We start from the raw sequence: 18,204 nt of genomic DNA, 5'->3' as shown, positions 1-18,204 counted from the left end.
GCTAAACCCTAGATGTCTAGCCTCTATGGACTAAACCCTCCAGTTTATATAGACACCGGAGGGGCCTAGGGTTATACAGAGTCGGTTTACAGAGAAAGGAAACTACATATCCGAACGTCAAGCTTGCCATCCACGCAAAGGAGAGTCCCACCCGGACACGGGGGAAGGCCTTCTATCTTGTATCTTCATGGCCCATCAGTCCGGCCCATGCTACATAGCCCGAACACCCGAGGACCCCATAATCCAGGACTCCCTCACCCGCTTGCAAGGAACACGCTGGCACTGCAACGTATGCAACCATTTGTACTCCATGCACGCATGTTTAACTATCGTTCTACGAAACTGCTACTACGAAATTTAGAATCTAACACACATTGGGAGAAGGCGTCTATAAATGTTTTTTCGGTTTCCCACCGCATTCTTAGATGTGGCAGCAGCTACCCCACGCGTGTTGACCATTTGAACTTTACATCCCAAGTACTCATCAAAGCATGCTTGCATAATTTCCATTTCCCAAGTCTTCGTGGAAAAGCCAAATGGTCTGTCGTCCTCTCGTTGGCATACACACCGAATTAAAATACGCGGCCAAAGCAGACGAATCGCCGAGTCGTCTTTAAATTGGTACGTCCGTGTGCTCGGGAATCACTGCACATTCATCTCCATCATCATCCTAAAGAACAAGCCTTTCTTCTCTATGCTTGGGTCTGCCATGGCCCGTGGGGGGAGCTTTGGATGAAAAAAAAATAACCAAGGAGCATTGACCAAGGCCGCGGAAGCAAAAGAGAGGTATAGAGGCCTCGCGACTGCTACAGGGGGCAGGCGATAGCTCTAACAAGCGCACTCATCCCGGGGGCGAGCAGGCACGCGAGGGCTCTGACAAGCAGAGTCGCCCCGGGGCGACCAGGTAGCGGAGGCCTCTAACATGATCAGCCACACGCCCGCTGAGGATGTCGCCGACTCGACGAAGCTGAGCAATGACGCGTTGGACAAGGCAACATTTGTCATCCACAAACTTATCGATGGCAAGGAGAAGGCGACTGCTCTCATTGTCAAACTTATGGACAAGAAGGATAAGCTATGCATCGAGCGAAACCTCCTCAAGGAGAAGATCATCGGATTGGCTAAGGTACAGGACGACAGAAAGGCCTTACCGCAGGATGCAACCGCCATCGTCGTCGAACTGATGGATGAGAAAGAGAAGATCAACATCGAGCGCAACCTGCTGATGGATGAATCCATCACACCTTTGAAGCAACTTCATGAAGACATCAAAGAGATCATTGGAGCTCGCGTCGAGAAGGACAAAGCCATGGACGCAGTGAAGAAGATGGCGGAAGGCAGGCAAGAGGAGATGATGTTGGTGGTCGCGCTGAAGAAAAAGATTGAGGAATTACTCGCTGATCAACCCATCATCAACGTGGCGGTAAAAATTGAATATAGCATCCACCCCTATAATTGTAAGGGTTTACTGAATCTGCCATCCCGGTGAAGGTTAATTGAATTGTTCGCTATTAAAAGTAACTTCTGCAGTTAATTGAATTTGTCCTAGTGTTCAACGGTAACTCCTTCTTTACAGTTAACTGAATCTGTCCTGGTGTTAAAATTTCATTGAAGTTTTCACTTAACTGAAGGAGACATGCTGTTAATACTTTACTGCATTTTCAGTTGACTGAATTTGTCTAAGTGTTGAAATTTAAATCAATCCTTTCAGTTCACTGAATCTCTCAGGGTGTTAAAAGTTTACTGCATCTGTCCTCGTGTTAAAAGTTTAATGAAATTCTCCCGCTATCAATAGTTAACTAAATATTCCAGTTATCTCAAGTTGTCCTGGAGTTCAAAGTTAACTCAAATTTTGGGGTTAACTGGATTTTTCCTGGTGTCAATTGTGAATTTAACTCAATATGTGCTAGTGTTAAAATTTAAGTCAATTTGTCTAAGTTAACTAAATTTGTATCAGAGTTCAAATGTAACTCAATAGCAAAGCAATAAAAGCAACATTAATAACTTGTTCACTTCATACCAAAGACAGCATACATAAGCAACAAAAGCAACATTGATAAATTGCTAACTTATATGCTGAATGTATACGTAATCAGCATACCTAACTAGCCTTCACTTGTTCTGCAACTTCATCAGTCCTTCAGAGCCTCCGATCGACAGGAACAAAACGATGCTTAAACAAATCACACCAATCAACAGTCAAACCAAACCTTCTTCGGTTCTTCAGAAGCTTCGAATGGCACAAACAAAATGATGCTAAAACTAGTGACGCCAATCAGCAATCATACCAAACCATCGAAGTTACTCAGCTTCTCCAGGCGCATGACAGTGGTAAGGCAGGGAGCCACTGCCCGCAGAGCCCGCTCACGGTCGACGAGAGCCAACTCGTCGAAGACGGCGTCCAATGGCACGAATGGATTCCGGTGATGAAGTCCAGACAGGATTCGACCGACAACGGTGATGGCACCACGAACCCCCTCCTTGCCCAGCGCATCCCGCGTCGCCGCACGGAGACGGTTCAGCTCCTCGGAGAGATAACTGGAGCAGGAGACCATGTCAGGAAGCCGGAGCTCGTGGAAGTCGATGGGGTGACCGAACGGGTTCAGCCCGACGGCCGGCATGGTCGCGCTCGCACGACGGTACGCGTCGCGAAGCCTCACCACCTGCGTGGTGACATGATCCAACAAGCGGTCCAGGCGACCCTGGAGATCCTCACGATCGGAGCGCTCGCGCACCAGCACAACTGCCGCTTCCTTCAACAACGCCAGAAGCATCTTAGTCGTCGACTCCTGCCACTGATGAAGCTCCGTGAGCTGACACTCATGACGGAGGAGCAAGTCACTCTTCTCCTCCCGGAGCTCACGGAGCTCCACATCCTTGGCCCGTAGCTGCGCATCCTTGGCCATGAGCTCCTCTCTGAGGCGCTTCACCTCTGACACAGTGATATCGTGCGCACCCATGGAAACTGGTAGAAGGAATGGGAGGGCCAAGCAGGAGGAGGGCACGGAAAGGATGAAGATGGAGGAGGGGGCGAAAAGGATGAAGATGGAGGTCTGCAGCCTGATAGAGGGAAGATCGATCTAAATCCCCAGTCCATGCCCTTTCACATCAACGGGTTTCCCCAGACCCTGCCGCGTCTAAAGATCAAAGTAACGCAGCAGTCATATTTTAATTTTACCTGGCAGTCAAAAGCGACAATCGGGCAGGCGGTATAACACCATAACACGCCTGATGCCTAGGCGTCTCTCTTATGGTAAGATACACGCCTAACCAAAACCCGTGACACCCATTAACAAGTGCACACCATATTTATAGGCGTTTGTTCGATTGTGGTTAAACGCCGTATTAACAGGCGTGTCAGCAACAGCGACGCCTTCGGGCTAGGCACGTTTGAAGGCTGCCACGCTGGCGGCCGGTCGTCATCATCGGTCAATGACGCCTTGACGGGCGGCGTGGCGACGTGCAATTGTGGCGCTTTACTGTCCGGCGCAAATGAGGTCAGGTGACAAAATAAGTTTTTTTGAGGGGTTAGTGGGCGAAATAAGGTGGCCCAGGGTCTAAAAATTATACCCCGTTCAACATCTCGTCCGGACCCACGTGCCATCGGTGCGTACCGTACGCCTACCAGCGCGGCACTTGTGCGGCCCACCTCCTCACCTCCGCGTTGTTCCAAGCGCCACGGCGAACGTCTACGTTAGAAAACTCTCGCCAAATATAAACAGCGAGCTCAAGGAGAGACCGAGGGGGGACTTGACGACAGATTTCTCGCGAAGCGAAGAAGCTTCCATCGCCAGATCCCTCCCGCTTCCGCCCCCGCTGTTCCATTCGAGGGGACCGTTTCCACCAACGCTCCCTCGTCCTCGGAGCGACCCACCCGCCGCGCTCGGCCGACATGTGGGCCCCGGCGGCCTCGCCGGCGGGCAGGGCGCCCCGACCGCCGCCGCGGTTGCCGGCGGTGGTACGGGTCGTCGTCCCGCTGCCTGTCGCGGCGAGGGTGCGGGGGCTGCCGCTGCCGCCCAGTCGGCTCTGCCTAGCCGCGTCGCGTGCATCGGAAATGGCGGCCGCGGCCGAGGATGGGGAGGGGGAGGGGGAGCGGAGGTGGTGGAGGGGGGCGGAGGAGATGGACGCGGCTGTGAGGCGCGAGCTGGCGATCCGGAGGCTGCAGGAGGAAGCGGAGGAGGCGGGGACGGGGAGGAGTAGGCGGGAGTTCGCCGTGTTCGAGACGGCCAGGGGAGACACGCTCTTCACCCAGTCGTGGACTCCCGCCGCCGCCGACCCCGTCAGGTATTCACACCTCATTTGCCAACGCAGCATCGTGGAAATTAAATTTGTTATCGTAGTAGCACCGATTCACCCAGTAGCGGCGCTTTTTCTCTGCTGCTCGACGCTGTTGTGGCATCACGCGTGTCTGCTTTCTGTAAGCTAGTAGTTGGAGATGATTTGATCTGTGTTACACTTAGTTTGGCGCAATTTGATTTGATCTGTGTTAGTACCATCAGTAGTGCATACGCATTTTTTGTCTTGGGGTGCCACCCGTTGTCTGATAGTAGGGAATCATGAGAGAATGTCAGAATATTCTACTGAGACTGGAAGTTTGTGGGTTCCTTGCACGTGATTTTGTGGGGATCAGACCATGCAAACATGGGGGATTACATGACAAATATGTTTGTTTACCAACCATAAGGCTAGCTAATGTTAAGATTTCTATGTGCACGGACTAGATTACAAGGGACTAATCATTCTGTCGAAGTGTTCAGGGCGGTCTCTTTGTTATACTGTACCAGTGTGGTTACTTGTGGCGGAATCTTTTCATTAGCACGGGGAAGCATAATGGGGAGGCATTTCTGGTGATGAGTTTTATTACTATCTATATTATTTGATTCATGGAGCTGGGGCTGCAGATATTCACGGAAAGCACTAGTTGATGAGATTTTAAGTTTATTTTTTCAGAAGTACGAAGACAAGATAAATTGTTTAATTAATCTCCCAGTCATAAATTGGGCTATGTCTAGATGAATGTAGGATCTACATGTGAAGCTGCACATGCAAAATTAATCCCTAGATTAAGTAGCATATCCAATATTTAGTGTGTTATTAGAACATTGTGACAACAAAGTTATGAAATGAGGGACTCCTGCAAAATAGTGGAAGCGATGGTGCTCACCAAGCCGCAGGCTGTAAACTTAACATTTTGTTGTTGTCTCAGATAAACCTGTACATATATCTCCAAAAAAGGAAGACAAACTTTTATGGCAACTTAAAAGTGGAGTTAGCAACCTGGATGTAGCTATAATGACTGACAAACTCACAAAAGGAGTTTTTGGCCGTTTTCTGTCTAGGCCGAAAACTACTTTGTCATGGTTGGCCCTTGGCGTCAACCTGTAATGACAGAGTGGAAGCATATTCGATCTAGGAAAAGACTACATTATGGTTTGCACTTGGCGGCAACTTGCTCACTAATGCTGCTATTTCGTATAGTTTGGTACTTAGGCAGGGAACTCGGGATACATTAATGAAAATGTATGTTACTTCACAAAAAAAATCATTTGTACTCCCTCCGTTCCAAAATAATTGAAGTTGTAGGATTTTCGTAAGTCAAACTTTTTTGAGTTTGAGCGATATCAAATATATATAATATGAGAATGTAATTCATAATGAGTCTAACAAAGTAATTTTGATTTTGTAGATGTTGATATATTTTTATATAGACTTGGTCAAACTTAATGAAGTTTGACTTAGGACAATCCCAGAACTACAATTATTTTGGAACAGAGGGAGCAGCTTGTATAAACATAAGAATGCATACATCATATTTAGACATTATGCACTGCTACCGCATGCTTTGCATTTTCAGCATATATGCTATTGGAAACCTAAAATTTACAGGATGTATGATATATAGGAGTTTACATGCATGGTATAATTAACTGACTGTTACTGTATCATCATATGGGCCGAGTGCTACTTGATGTACAGCATAATCTTCTATATAGTTTTCTGTAGACACTTATCTTGACATCTTTTGTTTTTCAAATCCTGTAGGGGTATTGTTGTTCTGCTACATGGTCTAAATGAGCATAGGTATATATAATATATGGATATACCAAGAATGATTTCCATAGTGGGTTTTGCTGACAGCAGTGAGTGTCCCGCAGTGGAAGATATGACCATTTTGCAAAGTTGTTGAATGATCAAGGTCTTAAAGTTTATGCGATGGATTGGATCGGTGAGTTAGTTACCGTAATATACTGGGCTTTGCCCTGCTTATTGCTTTTAGTAAGATTCATAACTCTGTAATCCCTACTACCAACTATAAAGTTCACCTGAGGTTTAAGATTTTAAGTTCTTTCAAACTAGATCAACAATACAATATGAAGTCGATAGACTCATAATTTAATTAGGTTATCGTCTTGCTCAAGTTAATCTACACTGTTCTTAGTAGTCGCAGGATACCTGTTGCCATGTCAGCTATGTATGCGGTTATTCAGTATAAACAACCTAATTAATATCATATATACATGGCACAGTATATATCTACTACCAAATATTTCTTCTGCTTTTAATGATGTTAGTGATATATTCTTCTTTATGACTGTTATGCTTGCGCCCTGGAAGTGAACGAACTGGTTTCCATTCTCAGTCTTCCTCCTTCTCATGCACCTGGAGTCTTTCTTATTAAATTGTTGCATCGTGTCTTTTCTCTCAAGGACATGGCGGAAGTGATGGCGCACATGGTTATGTTTCGTCACTTGATCATGCTGTTGGTGACTTGGTAATGTTTCTTTATCTTTTGAATAACTGTCGAGATATGGAGTTCTAGTCGTAGCTTATTTTGTATCTGGGCTTTCTTGAACTAAGTTTCTCTGTGCGCAGAAAGAATTTTTAGAGGATGTTGTGTTAGAAGAAAACTATGGTTTGCCATGCTTCTTATTTGGCCACTCCACAGGTGGAGCTATTGTTTTGAAGGTATGCTGGCATAAGAAGCAGTTATATAATATTGTTTGATTCTCTTGGTGGTATTAAACCGTAAGATCATAACTGGAATTCTAAGTTACTAACTCATATTCCTTTTGTTTGCTGATCATTCAAAGGCAGCACTAGATCCTTGTGTGGAAGTTCATATAGAAGGTTTGATCTTGACCTCGCCAGCTATTCATGTTCAGCCATCTCATCCGATTATCAAAGTAAGTTTTAATGATGCCTTTATTTCTAGTGGTTACTGTGGGTTTTTTCTTAACCAAAGGTTGCTGTGGGGTGGCTCTGTGGCTGGGGTCTGTTATATGAACAACACCCATCTTTCCATTTTCTACATCTTGCACTCCTGGAATACTATCCTCGTATGCTTGATGTTACTTGAATGGAACGAGATTAGTAGGGTAATACCTATCGACATCGGGGAGATTTAGGTCCACATTTCAAACGATCTTATCATGTCAATACGTAGAAATATTGTTATTCTGTGCTAAAATCCATTGTCCCTTTTACTTGCCATTGTGATATGCTTCCTTAGTTATGTTTGTTGTACATATAGTTTAAAAAATGAACTATAACAGATGACAACAATTGAAGGAAGGTGCATTTTATTATTCCTTCATTTATATGGACATATACAAAAGGACAGACCCAGTGCACTTCTCGGTGTCTGGGGAGGGATTATAGAACCTACTCTTACCCCTGCAAAGTGCAATGCAGAGAGGCTGGTTCGAACCCAGGACCTCTTGGCACAAGTGGGGAGGACTTCACCACTGCGCCAGGCCTGCCCTCTTATATGGACATATAGTGTAAAATATTTTGCATTTTTAACCTTCTGTGTGGAGCAGGACGTGAATACATGCAATATTATTTTAACTTGTAAGGGTTGCAATATAGCTTGTTGTGAAGTTTGAACTTCAGTATTCCACAAGAGGCATATTTAAATTCCTGTAGAACCGAGTGTTGCATTTTTGTTATGAAATAATCACTGTTTTTCTCAGTAATTTTGATTTGTTCTTTCCGTTATATTTATACAAAGAATTGACTTTAGTTGGTAATTTCAACATGGGATGCAGTCGTTTCATTTGGTACTAGTGATTGCAGTAGGAACCTTGGTAAAAAAATAAGTGCTGTTTCCTAATTCTTATATTTTTTTGGTTATTCTCAACACCAGGTTGTTGCACCAATCTTCTCGGTGTTGGCTCCGAAATACCGGGTTAGTGCTTTGCATAAGAGAGGACCTCCTGTTTCCCGTGATCCAGAGGCTCTGAAGATCAAGTATGCAGATCCGCTTGTGTATACTGGACCGATTAGAGTTAGAACAGGCAACGAAATCCTCCGGATATCATCATACTTGCAGAGAAACTTAAGTCGAGTTACAGTCCCTTTTCTAGTTCTTCATGGGACAGCTGACACGATAACTGACCCAAGAGCATCCCAACGACTTTACCAAGCATCAATGTCGACTCATAAATCGATAAAGCTATATGACGGATATTTACATGACCTTCTCTTCGAGCCTGAAAGGGATGATATAGCCAATGACATCATCACTTGGTTGAGCTCAAGACTTAATGCTCTCCACAGATGGTAAGGTGAATCAGCTACGAGGTGCTTTCACTTGTAACATGGTATATAGGACAAGATAGTTGTAACACACGATGTTTTAGCATCTGCCGCTGTCTTCATAGATTTTTTGTTTAGTTATTTATTATTTAATAAAGGGTATGAAAGGAGCTTACCTGAGATGTAAGTTATGCAAGAAATGATGTACTTCCATTCTATTCCATTAGTTAAAAAGAAAAGTTATTAGTTCAATATTTGTTGCTGGATTGAATTTGGATGCTCTTACTGGTTTCTGGTAAATTTTGATCATCCATCTGATAGCACAACTTATCAATTTAATTTAGATAGTAATGGTGTGGGCATAGAGCCAGGCGATATGTTACTGATGTGCGCACAAGCAGATTAATGATGAGATGTATTGGTTATTGTGCAGTGTCAGCTATGTTATCACAGTTGACTATTCTTTGATGGATTGCCACTTGCCAGTAACATAGTCCAACCCCTATTACAGTCTCGTGTGGCGTAAGTTATAATGGTAGCTCTGTCTGCAGATATTATAACCAGGCAACATTTCATGGTTACATATTTTGTTAGTCCCAAAACTATCAATACCATGATCTTAATAGCATACTACATCATGCTATAGCCAATAGGATGTCGATATGCTTCTCCCTTTGTTGAGTCAGACTTCATTGGTGTATTGGTTATTTCATCTAATCATGATGAAGTAAACTAATGCTATATAATTTTGCTTCTAACAAAGGTTGCACTTTAGATAGGGCATGTAATGTACATAACATACTTGCAGATGCCATTTGCTTCTATGTTAAATTTTGAGGTATGATGGTTGTTTCTGAAATGAAATGATGATGTGGGATAGATTACATTGGAGGATCATAGTTTTTTATCCTTAAAAACCATGACTACTATTGGTGTGTGCATATTATTAGCCTTTTGTCTGTGCAGCAAGATGTTTTATTAATGTATCTTTTTGTGCAACAGTGCAATCTAACCACTTACAGCACCGCTTGCATGCTTGTGCACATATGAGTAATATATGTGTATCTCTTTCAGTTCTTGTGTTATGCATCTGTGCTGTTGAAGGCAAAGATGATATATATGAACTTTCTTTTTGTGTCAACTGCACTATAATTTGAAGTCCATCCTTCTGTACCAGCTATACCGACATGGCTATATCTTTTTTAATTTCTGAAAAATGGTGGAAGATTCACATCTTATTGGTCGCAAATATGTCGCTCTCGTGTATGTGGTGTGACCATCTCTGATATCATAAATTCAACCCTATTTCTTTGTGCATCTCGCAGGTAGTGTTGTTCACAAATTTGTACCTAAACTATTATCAGAAGATATCTGTATGAGGTTTGAGGTACCCCCTCTGTTCCACAACAGCATGCATCGTTTCCTTTGAAATTTTGGTTTGTACATCGTTTGTCTTTGTACATGGTGTTTGATGGGTTCTGAAACAGATACAGATTCAGCTCATTTCCAGTAAATGACAATATAGAAATACTGGAATTGGAACTTGTAACAGTAAAAAATGTGTAGTTCAGTGTCCATCTTTTCATCAGTTGTGCTATTATCAGTAGAAAGTTCGACAATATATTGAACTGCTCTTGACCAGTTATTGATTGATATACACTAATTTATATGGAACAGATACAGTTCATGCTGGGTACAGTTCAGCTCATCTCCAATAAATTATAATATAGAAATACTGCAACTGCAACTTGACAGAAAAAAAAAAGGTGCAACTCAGTGTCCATCTTGTCATCAGTTATGCTATTGTAAAAAAGTGTATCAATTTGCAAATATATAGAACTGCTCTCGACAAGTTATTGATGATATACACTAATTTATATGAAGTGGATATCTTGTGTCAAGCATTATGCACCAGTTATTTTCTTTACCAATGGAGATTTGCTTTCCTGTGGTGGTATTGGTTTGTTTTGCTATCCCTCTGTGCTGAAGTTTCCGTGATATGGTTGTGTAACAAGTGCCAATTAGGTGCATGCAGTGAATTAACAGTTCATAAAATGCTGCAATCGATCAAGTGTTATTTGATATTTACAGAAGGCAGACATTCTTATTTGTCACTGACCGCAGAAACCCCGATCACTTGTTTGCATGTACACAAAAATATATACTCCTAGTTCCTATCCATTTTACGGAAGGCATCTAGTGACAGTTGAACAATCAGATATCTCCTTTGCTTAACTTTTATTTCTCAATATTACTGAAGTTATAGTGGGTTTCCTACCATCGTCATAAGAGAGAAGGCACCATGTATCTAGCTCAGACGTGATCATGTTTTCGGAGTTGAATAACGTAAGTTATTATGGGATTGTGAGATCCATGATCACATCGATGTGGAAACTAACTGTGATGGGAGTTATGCTACTCAAATTATGTATGTAAGCTGACCTGTAGATAACCTCTGAGTCGCGTGCTTGTGGCTCTTCGATCTGCATCGTCTACATCATCCAAGTTGACCATGCAACTCAAGTGAGCTGGTACCAGTCCGTTCTTTGTCAAGATCTCATCAAGGTTGCTTGCACAGTTGTTTACTGTGCCATTTATCTAAATATCTGTAATGTGTGCTTGTAATATTGACTCATGATAAAATCTCCCTCCGTTCCAAAATACTTGAAGTTCAAAGTTTGTCCTAAGTCAAACTTCTTTAACTTTTGACCAAGTCTACATAAAACTATACAGACATTTACAGCACCACATTAGTTCATTAGCTTAACCATAAAATATATTTTCATAGTATAGATGTTTGATGTTGTAGATATTAGCAAAATTTCCTGTACACGGTCAAACTTAAAGAAGTTTTGACTTAGGACAGACCTAGAACATCTAGTATTTTGGAACGGAGGGAATAGTTAATTGGCAACTCTTTTCTTTGCGTGTTTAGTAGTTCCAAGTCCAATATTTATTTTTAAACCTCATATACTTCGAACTGGAGGTACACCAGATATATTGTATCATTGTATGCTCTTCTTGTTCTTGTTTATAGATAAAAGGTGTATACCTGTTTATCAGTAGTATACAGAAGATTGTACATAATTTTTTTTAAGTAACATGTTATTGAGTTATATGGTACTCTGATGATTGATATTGATAAACTGCCATTGAAAATGGATATGTATGATGTTTTTTCAGTCAAACTCTTAAAATATGAACTTGTCACGGTGGTTGAAATGTTTGTAATAATATTATAAGTTAAGTAACAGTACCCAAATATGTTTCTCATTCATACCGCTGTTAGTGGTTGAATGTAAGATTGATTTTTTATAACGGGTCGTTGTGAATGCTTGACTAATTTCACATTATTCTTGTTATTTGTATGCATACAATTTCCAGAAAACTATCGCATGCACACAGCATCTCTTGACCCGAGGGTTGGCAACTTATACACTGTCTGCTTGTTCATCTAGCCACTAGCCTTCTAGTAGTACTAATGGTATGCAACGGGAGACTCGCTGGGAACCACCACCGTCCATTTACTAGGATCAGGATGATGATACATGTGGGCATGTGGTTACAAACCTGCTTTTAGATTCCCACAGCTGTGCGCGACTACATTCCAATGTGTAGTTAGGTACTTAGGTCTCTCATAGAAATGCACGAACACAATTTTTCCTCTTCTGGTTCGGGACCATCCTACTCCTGCCTTGGTTTTCCTCGGTGCAAAAAGAACGATGATGGTTTCATGAGAATGGTGCCTTGTCCAATGAAGAAACATGGGACAAGCTAGTAGCCTCCAATTTGGCTGTTTGGGAAAATGGACGATGGGCACTAGTCTTGCCTAGAGGTGCTTGCTTGTCTCTTTTGATGTCCCTTTTTTTATTCTTTTATTGCTCTTTTGTGATTCTTTTGTCAAATCACCTACTTGTAGCGTCTCCATGACCACTAGAACTAAAATATACAACATGGGTTTTTCTGTTCATTTTTCTCTAGTACCTGGCCCATGAATTCACCGTTAGTAATTGTTTTTCTCCTCTGTGAATAATTCACTATTGGTAATTGTTTTTCTCCTCTCTGAAGAATTCACTATTGGTAATTGTTTTTCTCCTCTGTGAAGAGGAGCCCATGAATTCACTATCAGTACTCCGTCCGTTCCATATTAGTTGTCACTGAAACGGATGTATCTAGACGTTTTTCAGTGCTAGATACATCCGTTTGAGCGACAACTAATATGGAACGGAGGGAGTAATTGTTTTTCTCCTCTGTGAAGAGGAGCCCAACCTGATAAGTATCAAATGTAATAATATCTTCCACTTGGAATTCAGGCAGAGGTAAGCCTACTACGACATTTTTGTTACTAAAAACACATAATTGAGCGCATTAACTCTAATATGATCTTTTTGGGTCTATGTGCCACATGCCACCTGCAGGATCTATCCACACCATGGCACAAAGCTGGTACAACCTTGAGATCTTTTCTCTATCTTTCCTTTTCTCCTTCCGAGAAACGTAGTCTTGAGATCTTTTCAGATAGTGGACACATGCAAATAGCTACATACATAAGTCCAAGTTCTAGCAAAGTTGAAACACCAGTTTGTGGTTTTCGTGCCAAAACCAAAGGTGTCATCACAAACAGATAATAATAACAATATATATTAGGTAAGCAAGTTGCACAAGTGGGCCTTTTTATATTCCCACCCAGCCATTATTCAACAGAGAATGGCTTCTTCCCCAGCCAATCAAGCATGACAGTGTAGCTCGCCTATCAGAACACTTTGGATTGCATATTTACATTATTTCTTATGCCACTTGATCATTTTTTTCTCCTGATGTTACCTGTAATATCTTGGTACTATTTATATTATTTTAGCATTGAGCCATTGACATGAGTGACGCCAAAATTATAAACTAGCTGTTATCATCTGTTAAGATCAGAACCAGCAGTCAACTAATTGGTCTACAGAAAGCTTAACATGTCTTGGACCAATTATGTATCATGTGAACATTTTAAGTTTTGCACAAAAGAGAAAAAAAAAACATTTTTGGAGTTGGTGGAAACAATGAGAAGCCTCTTGACTTGCAACTCTGTCAACATCTTAGCTACTGCTTTCTCCCTTTTCTTTCCTGCCCATTTGCTCAGCTATATATTTGCAGCATTTGCTGTGTTTATGATTACTTGCTGCATGCCACTATTAGACAGCAAGCCAATCTCTTCCTTGTCCATAGTAGGCTACCACAACATGGGAGAGAACAGGAAGTTTGGACAAGTGAGCCAACATGCATTTGTAACTACGCCTTTCTTTTCTCTGTTGCAGAGTTGAAGCATATAACATCTGATGTTCTTCTTCTAGATCATCCTGCCAAGGATGACTACAAATAAGATACTGCACCACCAGGAGCTACATGGCGATCAATCCATCTCTGATGTTTCAGGCATAGTGGATGAGACCTTGGGAAAGAGTCCCTTGGATAGGCAGGATACACTGAAATACAGGTGATTTTTGTGGTATACCTCATAGCACCCAAGTTCGTTCATTGCATTTCGTTCCTGACAATGTCTTGTGGACATGAAGGGTGTTTGCTAGTACTTGGAATATTGGCGGCATAGCACCAACAGATGATCTGGACTTGGAGGATTGGTTGGATACAAGAGCTAACTCCTATGACATCTATGTTCTAGGGTGAGTATCTAGTTCAGTTCAACGTGCTAAGTGCCAACCCATCTAATGTTATTAGTGCTGCTTAATTCTAGCTGAATAATATTGTGTGCTGATGGTGTTTTAGGTTCCAAGAAATAGTGCCACTAAATGCAGTAAATGTGCTTGGTCCTAGCAAGAGGTGTATCTCTACAAAGTGGAACTCACTAATTGGGAAGGCACTAAACAAAAAGAAGACACGAGACGGAGCACAGTTGCAGCATACAACTACAAATAGTAGTGCAATGGAAAGCTTTGGACAAGAGGAGTGCTTTATATGCATCAGGAGCAAGCAGATGGTGGGCATCTTTACCTCAGTCTGGGTGAGAAGCAATCTTAGGTTATACATTCACCATCTGGATGCGTCATGTGTTGGTTCGGGTATCATGGGCTATCTAGGGAACAAGGTACACATTGCTTGCATTCATGAGTATTAAGAAGTGTGCATCATTCATCTGCACAATCTCATGACTGTTGGCCATGTATGTTGATATGTGGATTGCAGGGTTCAGTATCAGTTCGATTTCTGCTGCATGAGACGAGCTTTTGTGTTGTTTGTTGTCACCTGGCTTCAGGTGGCAAACAAGGGGATGTGCTGCTGAGGAATTTTGATGCAGCGGATATACTTGCAAGGACGAGATTTCATGGTGGTGGTGGTGGAAATAAAAAACTGCCAAAGAAAATCCTCGATCATGAGTAAGTTCACAGTAGCCCAGCTCACGGACCTCATGTGTTCCTATATCTTTTGCCTTTGGTGTTCCTCTCAGATTTCTTCAACAGGCAATCCCAAGGCATCTTTAAAATTTGTGCTCTAGTATCAAACAACCACGGATATTAATCCCTATGCAGTGGATTAGCTTTGACGTTATTCCAATGATTGCATTCTTTAGTCCTTAGTTTGATGTGACATAAGGGCATCCCAACTGAGAAGTACGAATCCAGCAAGATGCTAGATGATGTTATACATACGTTACTATCTGTGTTGCTTATTTTTGTCTTAATTTGTAGCGACGATTTGTTCATGACATTTATTCTGTGTCTCCTGTTATCATTTGTGCAGCCAAGTAGTTTTGCTCGGTGACTTGAATTATAGGATATCACTGGAAGAGCCTGAGACAAGGTTGCTGGTGAAAGCTAAGAACTGGTCCACCTTGTTAGAGAACGATCAGGTATTATTCGCCGAGCTAACCTGATCTGCCATCCTTAACAATACCACCAGAAAAATTACTAAATACCACTATGTTTTTCCTTTTCCTCCCGGTACTATCGCAGCTAGTGTCTGAATTCTCAACGGGTCGGCTTTTTGAGGGCTTTCAGGAAGGGCCGGTCACCTTCTCTCCCACCTACAAGTACCAGCCAAACTCTGATCAGTACTACTGGTGCTTCGAAGCAGCGCGAGGGGAGAAGAAGCGTGCTCCCGCATGGTCAGCTAGCTTGATGCCTAAGAATGATGTACATGAGATGGGATTGTCTCAGGGACAAATTAATGTGACCTTGGTTGTGTAACTTTTCGTGTGCAGGTGTGATCGCATTCTTTGGCGCGGCAAGGGCCTGAAACAAATCCAATATGGGACCTGCGACTACAAGTTGTCAGACCACCGGCCGGTGAGAGCTGGTTTCATTGCTGAGTGCAGGATCAGGGGAGATGCGGAGGACTCTATTGGTGGCTTCATGCGCTGAACTCTGCAGCCGATGGTCGAGATGGAAGTTATGCACCATCCAACCAGAGGCACTGCCGTCCGATCTAAAATATGGAACAATCACGGACATAGCGAAACCATGATGGATTTTGACGAGATCTTGAGCGTTCATTGGCGACCAGTGTGCAACTGGGAAGTAGACTAGTCTGATGTTCTTATCAGTGACGCTGTATAAATTTTTTGTTCTCATCCTCATCTCTAAAACGTCTTATATTTGTTTACAGAGGGAGTATTTACCTAGCAAGTATTTTGTACACATTATGGCTAAAAGAAATTAGGAGTTTTCCAGTTGAACGTAGTGACCTGATGTTTCAGCTCTTAATTCCTGAATTAGTATTACAAGATCCACTTGAACAACTAGGCACGTAACAGTGCCTTTCCTGTCAATCCTCACTATGATGTTTAGAGATGATGCTGATCTCAAACACGAGGTGCGGCACCTGTTTGGACACACTTCCCGTGTCACATTCTTGTAAATGTGTGGCCGTTGCTTAAAGGTAGATCCCGTGGCTTGCAACAATGGACCCGACGAGGTCAGCATACAACTCCCAATTCCCTCGCAGACAACATCGGCCATGAAAAGATTGGTGTGGAAGATCTGGGTTCATGGGAAGATCAAATTCTATCTCTGGCTACTCCACCACAACCGGCTCTGGTGCAACGACCGACTGCAATGTAGGGGATGGGAAAATCCATATTTCTGTCAACTATGCTGCTGCAACCTCGAGTCTTCTTTCCACCTGCTATGGAAGTGCAGCATCTCACGGGAAGTTTGGTCAAGAGCAGCCACTTGGGGGGGTTGTGTGGCACTCTCACCGGCCTCCTGGAGCTCAAGCAAAACAACAACCGAGACTGTCACCACAATCTTCAACTCTGCGGCGCCAAGGGAAAAAAGAGGAGTCAAGACCATAGTGGCCATGATCGCCTGGCACATCTGGCTGGAGAGAAACAGATGCACATTCAGAGGAAAGACGCCGAATGCGCTTAGCGTGATAGAAGCCTGCCGGAGAGATATCGAGCAATGGAGACTCGCCGGAGCCCATGCCATAGCGCCCCCTTTCGGGGAAATAACGTGAGATATAGGCCTTGTTTTTGTTACGTAGTGGTGAGTTTTGAGCGTTCGTGCGTGCTCCCTCCTACTTCACCTCTGAAAAACATCATCTTTTTTTCTGGATCGCTTGATCACAATTTTGTAACTCTCCCCTGCTAAGCCAATGAAAAGCCAGCAAGCCTGGATCTTTCAAAAAAAAAAACAATGGACCCGACGCTGTCATCAACTTGTCATGGATGGGGGAGAACATTCAAAAGCAAGGTGCCATTGCATGAGCTTTAAATTTAGACCAATGGACGGCTAGACTAAATTCTTTTACATGATACTCCCTGGGCTCCGGGAATATACATGTCGTCCTACCACGCTGGCTTTTTTAAGCATCAAATGTGCTGCACAAACTATTTCATGAAATTACAAATGCTTCATTTCTTTTCCTTGCGACAACGGAAGAGAAAACTCAGCCAGTCCCTGCGATTGAGATTCAGTTTCACACTTACTATTACAGAAACACTAGAATACTCGGGTGGTCATATGATGGCCACAGAAAGCGATAAACATAACCATTTGAGCAAACTAAAGAAAATTGCACGGCCTGCTGTTAAACCGTCATCCATGCTTAGGCAGGTAGTTGCCGACTACCAGATATCTTCGAGACGTGCATCGAAATATCTCCACTCCTTTTGAACATTCAACACTCGCAATACCTCACCAAAAGATCTCCACGCCTCTGCCCCAATAAACAACGACGACCAAAGAAAGGCCGGTCGGTCATTGCTCACGGTTTACCACGAGCATCCTATCAGAGAGTTGGGGCTGGTTACGTCGAGCAAATTAAATAATCCCAAGAATGTTATCTTGAGATTGGGGGGTGGGGTGGGCGGAGCGGAGCGGAGGAAGGCGGGTTTGTGTTATTACCCGTACAGGATACGGGAGTAGCATAGCCAAGCGAGCAGTCGAGACAATATCAGCTCCGCTCGCTTTCCTCTCGAGTTAACTAAGGTGAGGCATAGTCGCAGTAAGTAGGACGCGGGTCATGCAGTGGGTGGAAGCGTGTGTGTGCACACTGCACAGCTCTTAAAATATATTTTTTTGTTGCGATTAGCTCTTAAAAATACTCGTCACCTAGGCAGGTCTAGCAACCTTGTTTCAAAGTAAAAGAAAGGAAATCTATGCATGGCCTTGATTTGCCCTGGGAGTTGTGGCTGCTAACACCTGTGATAATATCTCCAAC

At 42.9% G+C, this 18,204-nt stretch overlaps 2 protein-coding genes across 9 annotated transcripts; both read left to right on the top strand.

Annotated features, from left to right (window-relative positions):
* The first annotated feature begins 3,673 nt into the window (after positions 1 to 3,673).
* LOC109774498 (uncharacterized) lies at positions 3,674 to 10,485 on the top strand. 4 transcript variants are annotated; one of them, XR_006664198.2, is made up of 9 exons: positions 3,674 to 4,284; positions 6,043 to 6,081; positions 6,156 to 6,226; positions 6,708 to 6,772; positions 6,874 to 6,966; positions 7,092 to 7,184; positions 8,147 to 8,562; positions 9,864 to 9,925; positions 10,216 to 10,485. XR_006664198.2 is itself a non-coding variant. In XM_020333224.4 (8 exons), the coding sequence occupies exons 1-8, from the start codon at positions 3,893 to 3,895 to the stop codon at positions 9,865 to 9,867; spliced, it is 1,173 nt and encodes a 390-aa protein (XP_020188813.1). In that variant the 5' UTR covers positions 3,674 to 3,892; the 3' UTR covers positions 9,868 to 10,212. The 4 variants fall into 4 exon arrangements, 2 of the variants coding, with proteins under 2 accessions (XP_020188813.1, XP_020188814.1); XR_006664199.2 differs by having other exon boundaries at positions 8,147 to 8,567; XM_020333224.4 differs by lacking the exon at positions 10,216 to 10,485 and having other exon boundaries at positions 9,864 to 10,212.
* Positions 10,486 to 10,600: 115 nt separating this feature from the next.
* Positions 10,601 to 16,220, top strand: LOC109774497 (type IV inositol polyphosphate 5-phosphatase 9). Of its 5 annotated transcripts, XM_073500326.1 has the most exons (9): positions 10,601 to 12,857; positions 12,957 to 12,984; positions 13,842 to 14,020; positions 14,100 to 14,207; positions 14,311 to 14,629; positions 14,728 to 14,918; positions 15,283 to 15,391; positions 15,495 to 15,646; positions 15,743 to 16,220. In XM_073500326.1, the coding sequence occupies exons 3-9, from the start codon at positions 13,893 to 13,895 to the stop codon at positions 15,900 to 15,902; spliced, it is 1,167 nt and encodes a 388-aa protein (XP_073356427.1). In that variant the 5' UTR covers positions 10,601 to 12,857; positions 12,957 to 12,984; positions 13,842 to 13,892; the 3' UTR covers positions 15,903 to 16,220. The 5 variants fall into 5 exon arrangements, with proteins under 5 accessions (XP_073356427.1, XP_073356426.1, XP_020188810.1 ...); XM_073500325.1 differs by having other exon boundaries at positions 10,601 to 12,984; XM_020333221.4 differs by lacking the exons at positions 10,601 to 12,857; positions 12,957 to 12,984 and adding an exon at positions 13,247 to 13,793 and having other exon boundaries at positions 13,878 to 14,020; positions 15,540 to 15,646.
* The last annotated feature ends 1,984 nt before the right edge of the window (positions 16,221 to 18,204 follow it).

This window comes from Aegilops tauschii, chromosome 5 (assembly GCF_002575655.3).
Source record: "Aegilops tauschii subsp. strangulata cultivar AL8/78 chromosome 5, Aet v6.0, whole genome shotgun sequence".
NCBI classification, from domain to species: Eukaryota; Viridiplantae; Streptophyta; class Magnoliopsida; order Poales; family Poaceae; genus Aegilops; species Aegilops tauschii.
Note: the sequence above shows the minus strand (reverse complement) of the source record. Positions and strands in the feature narration are given on the sequence as shown.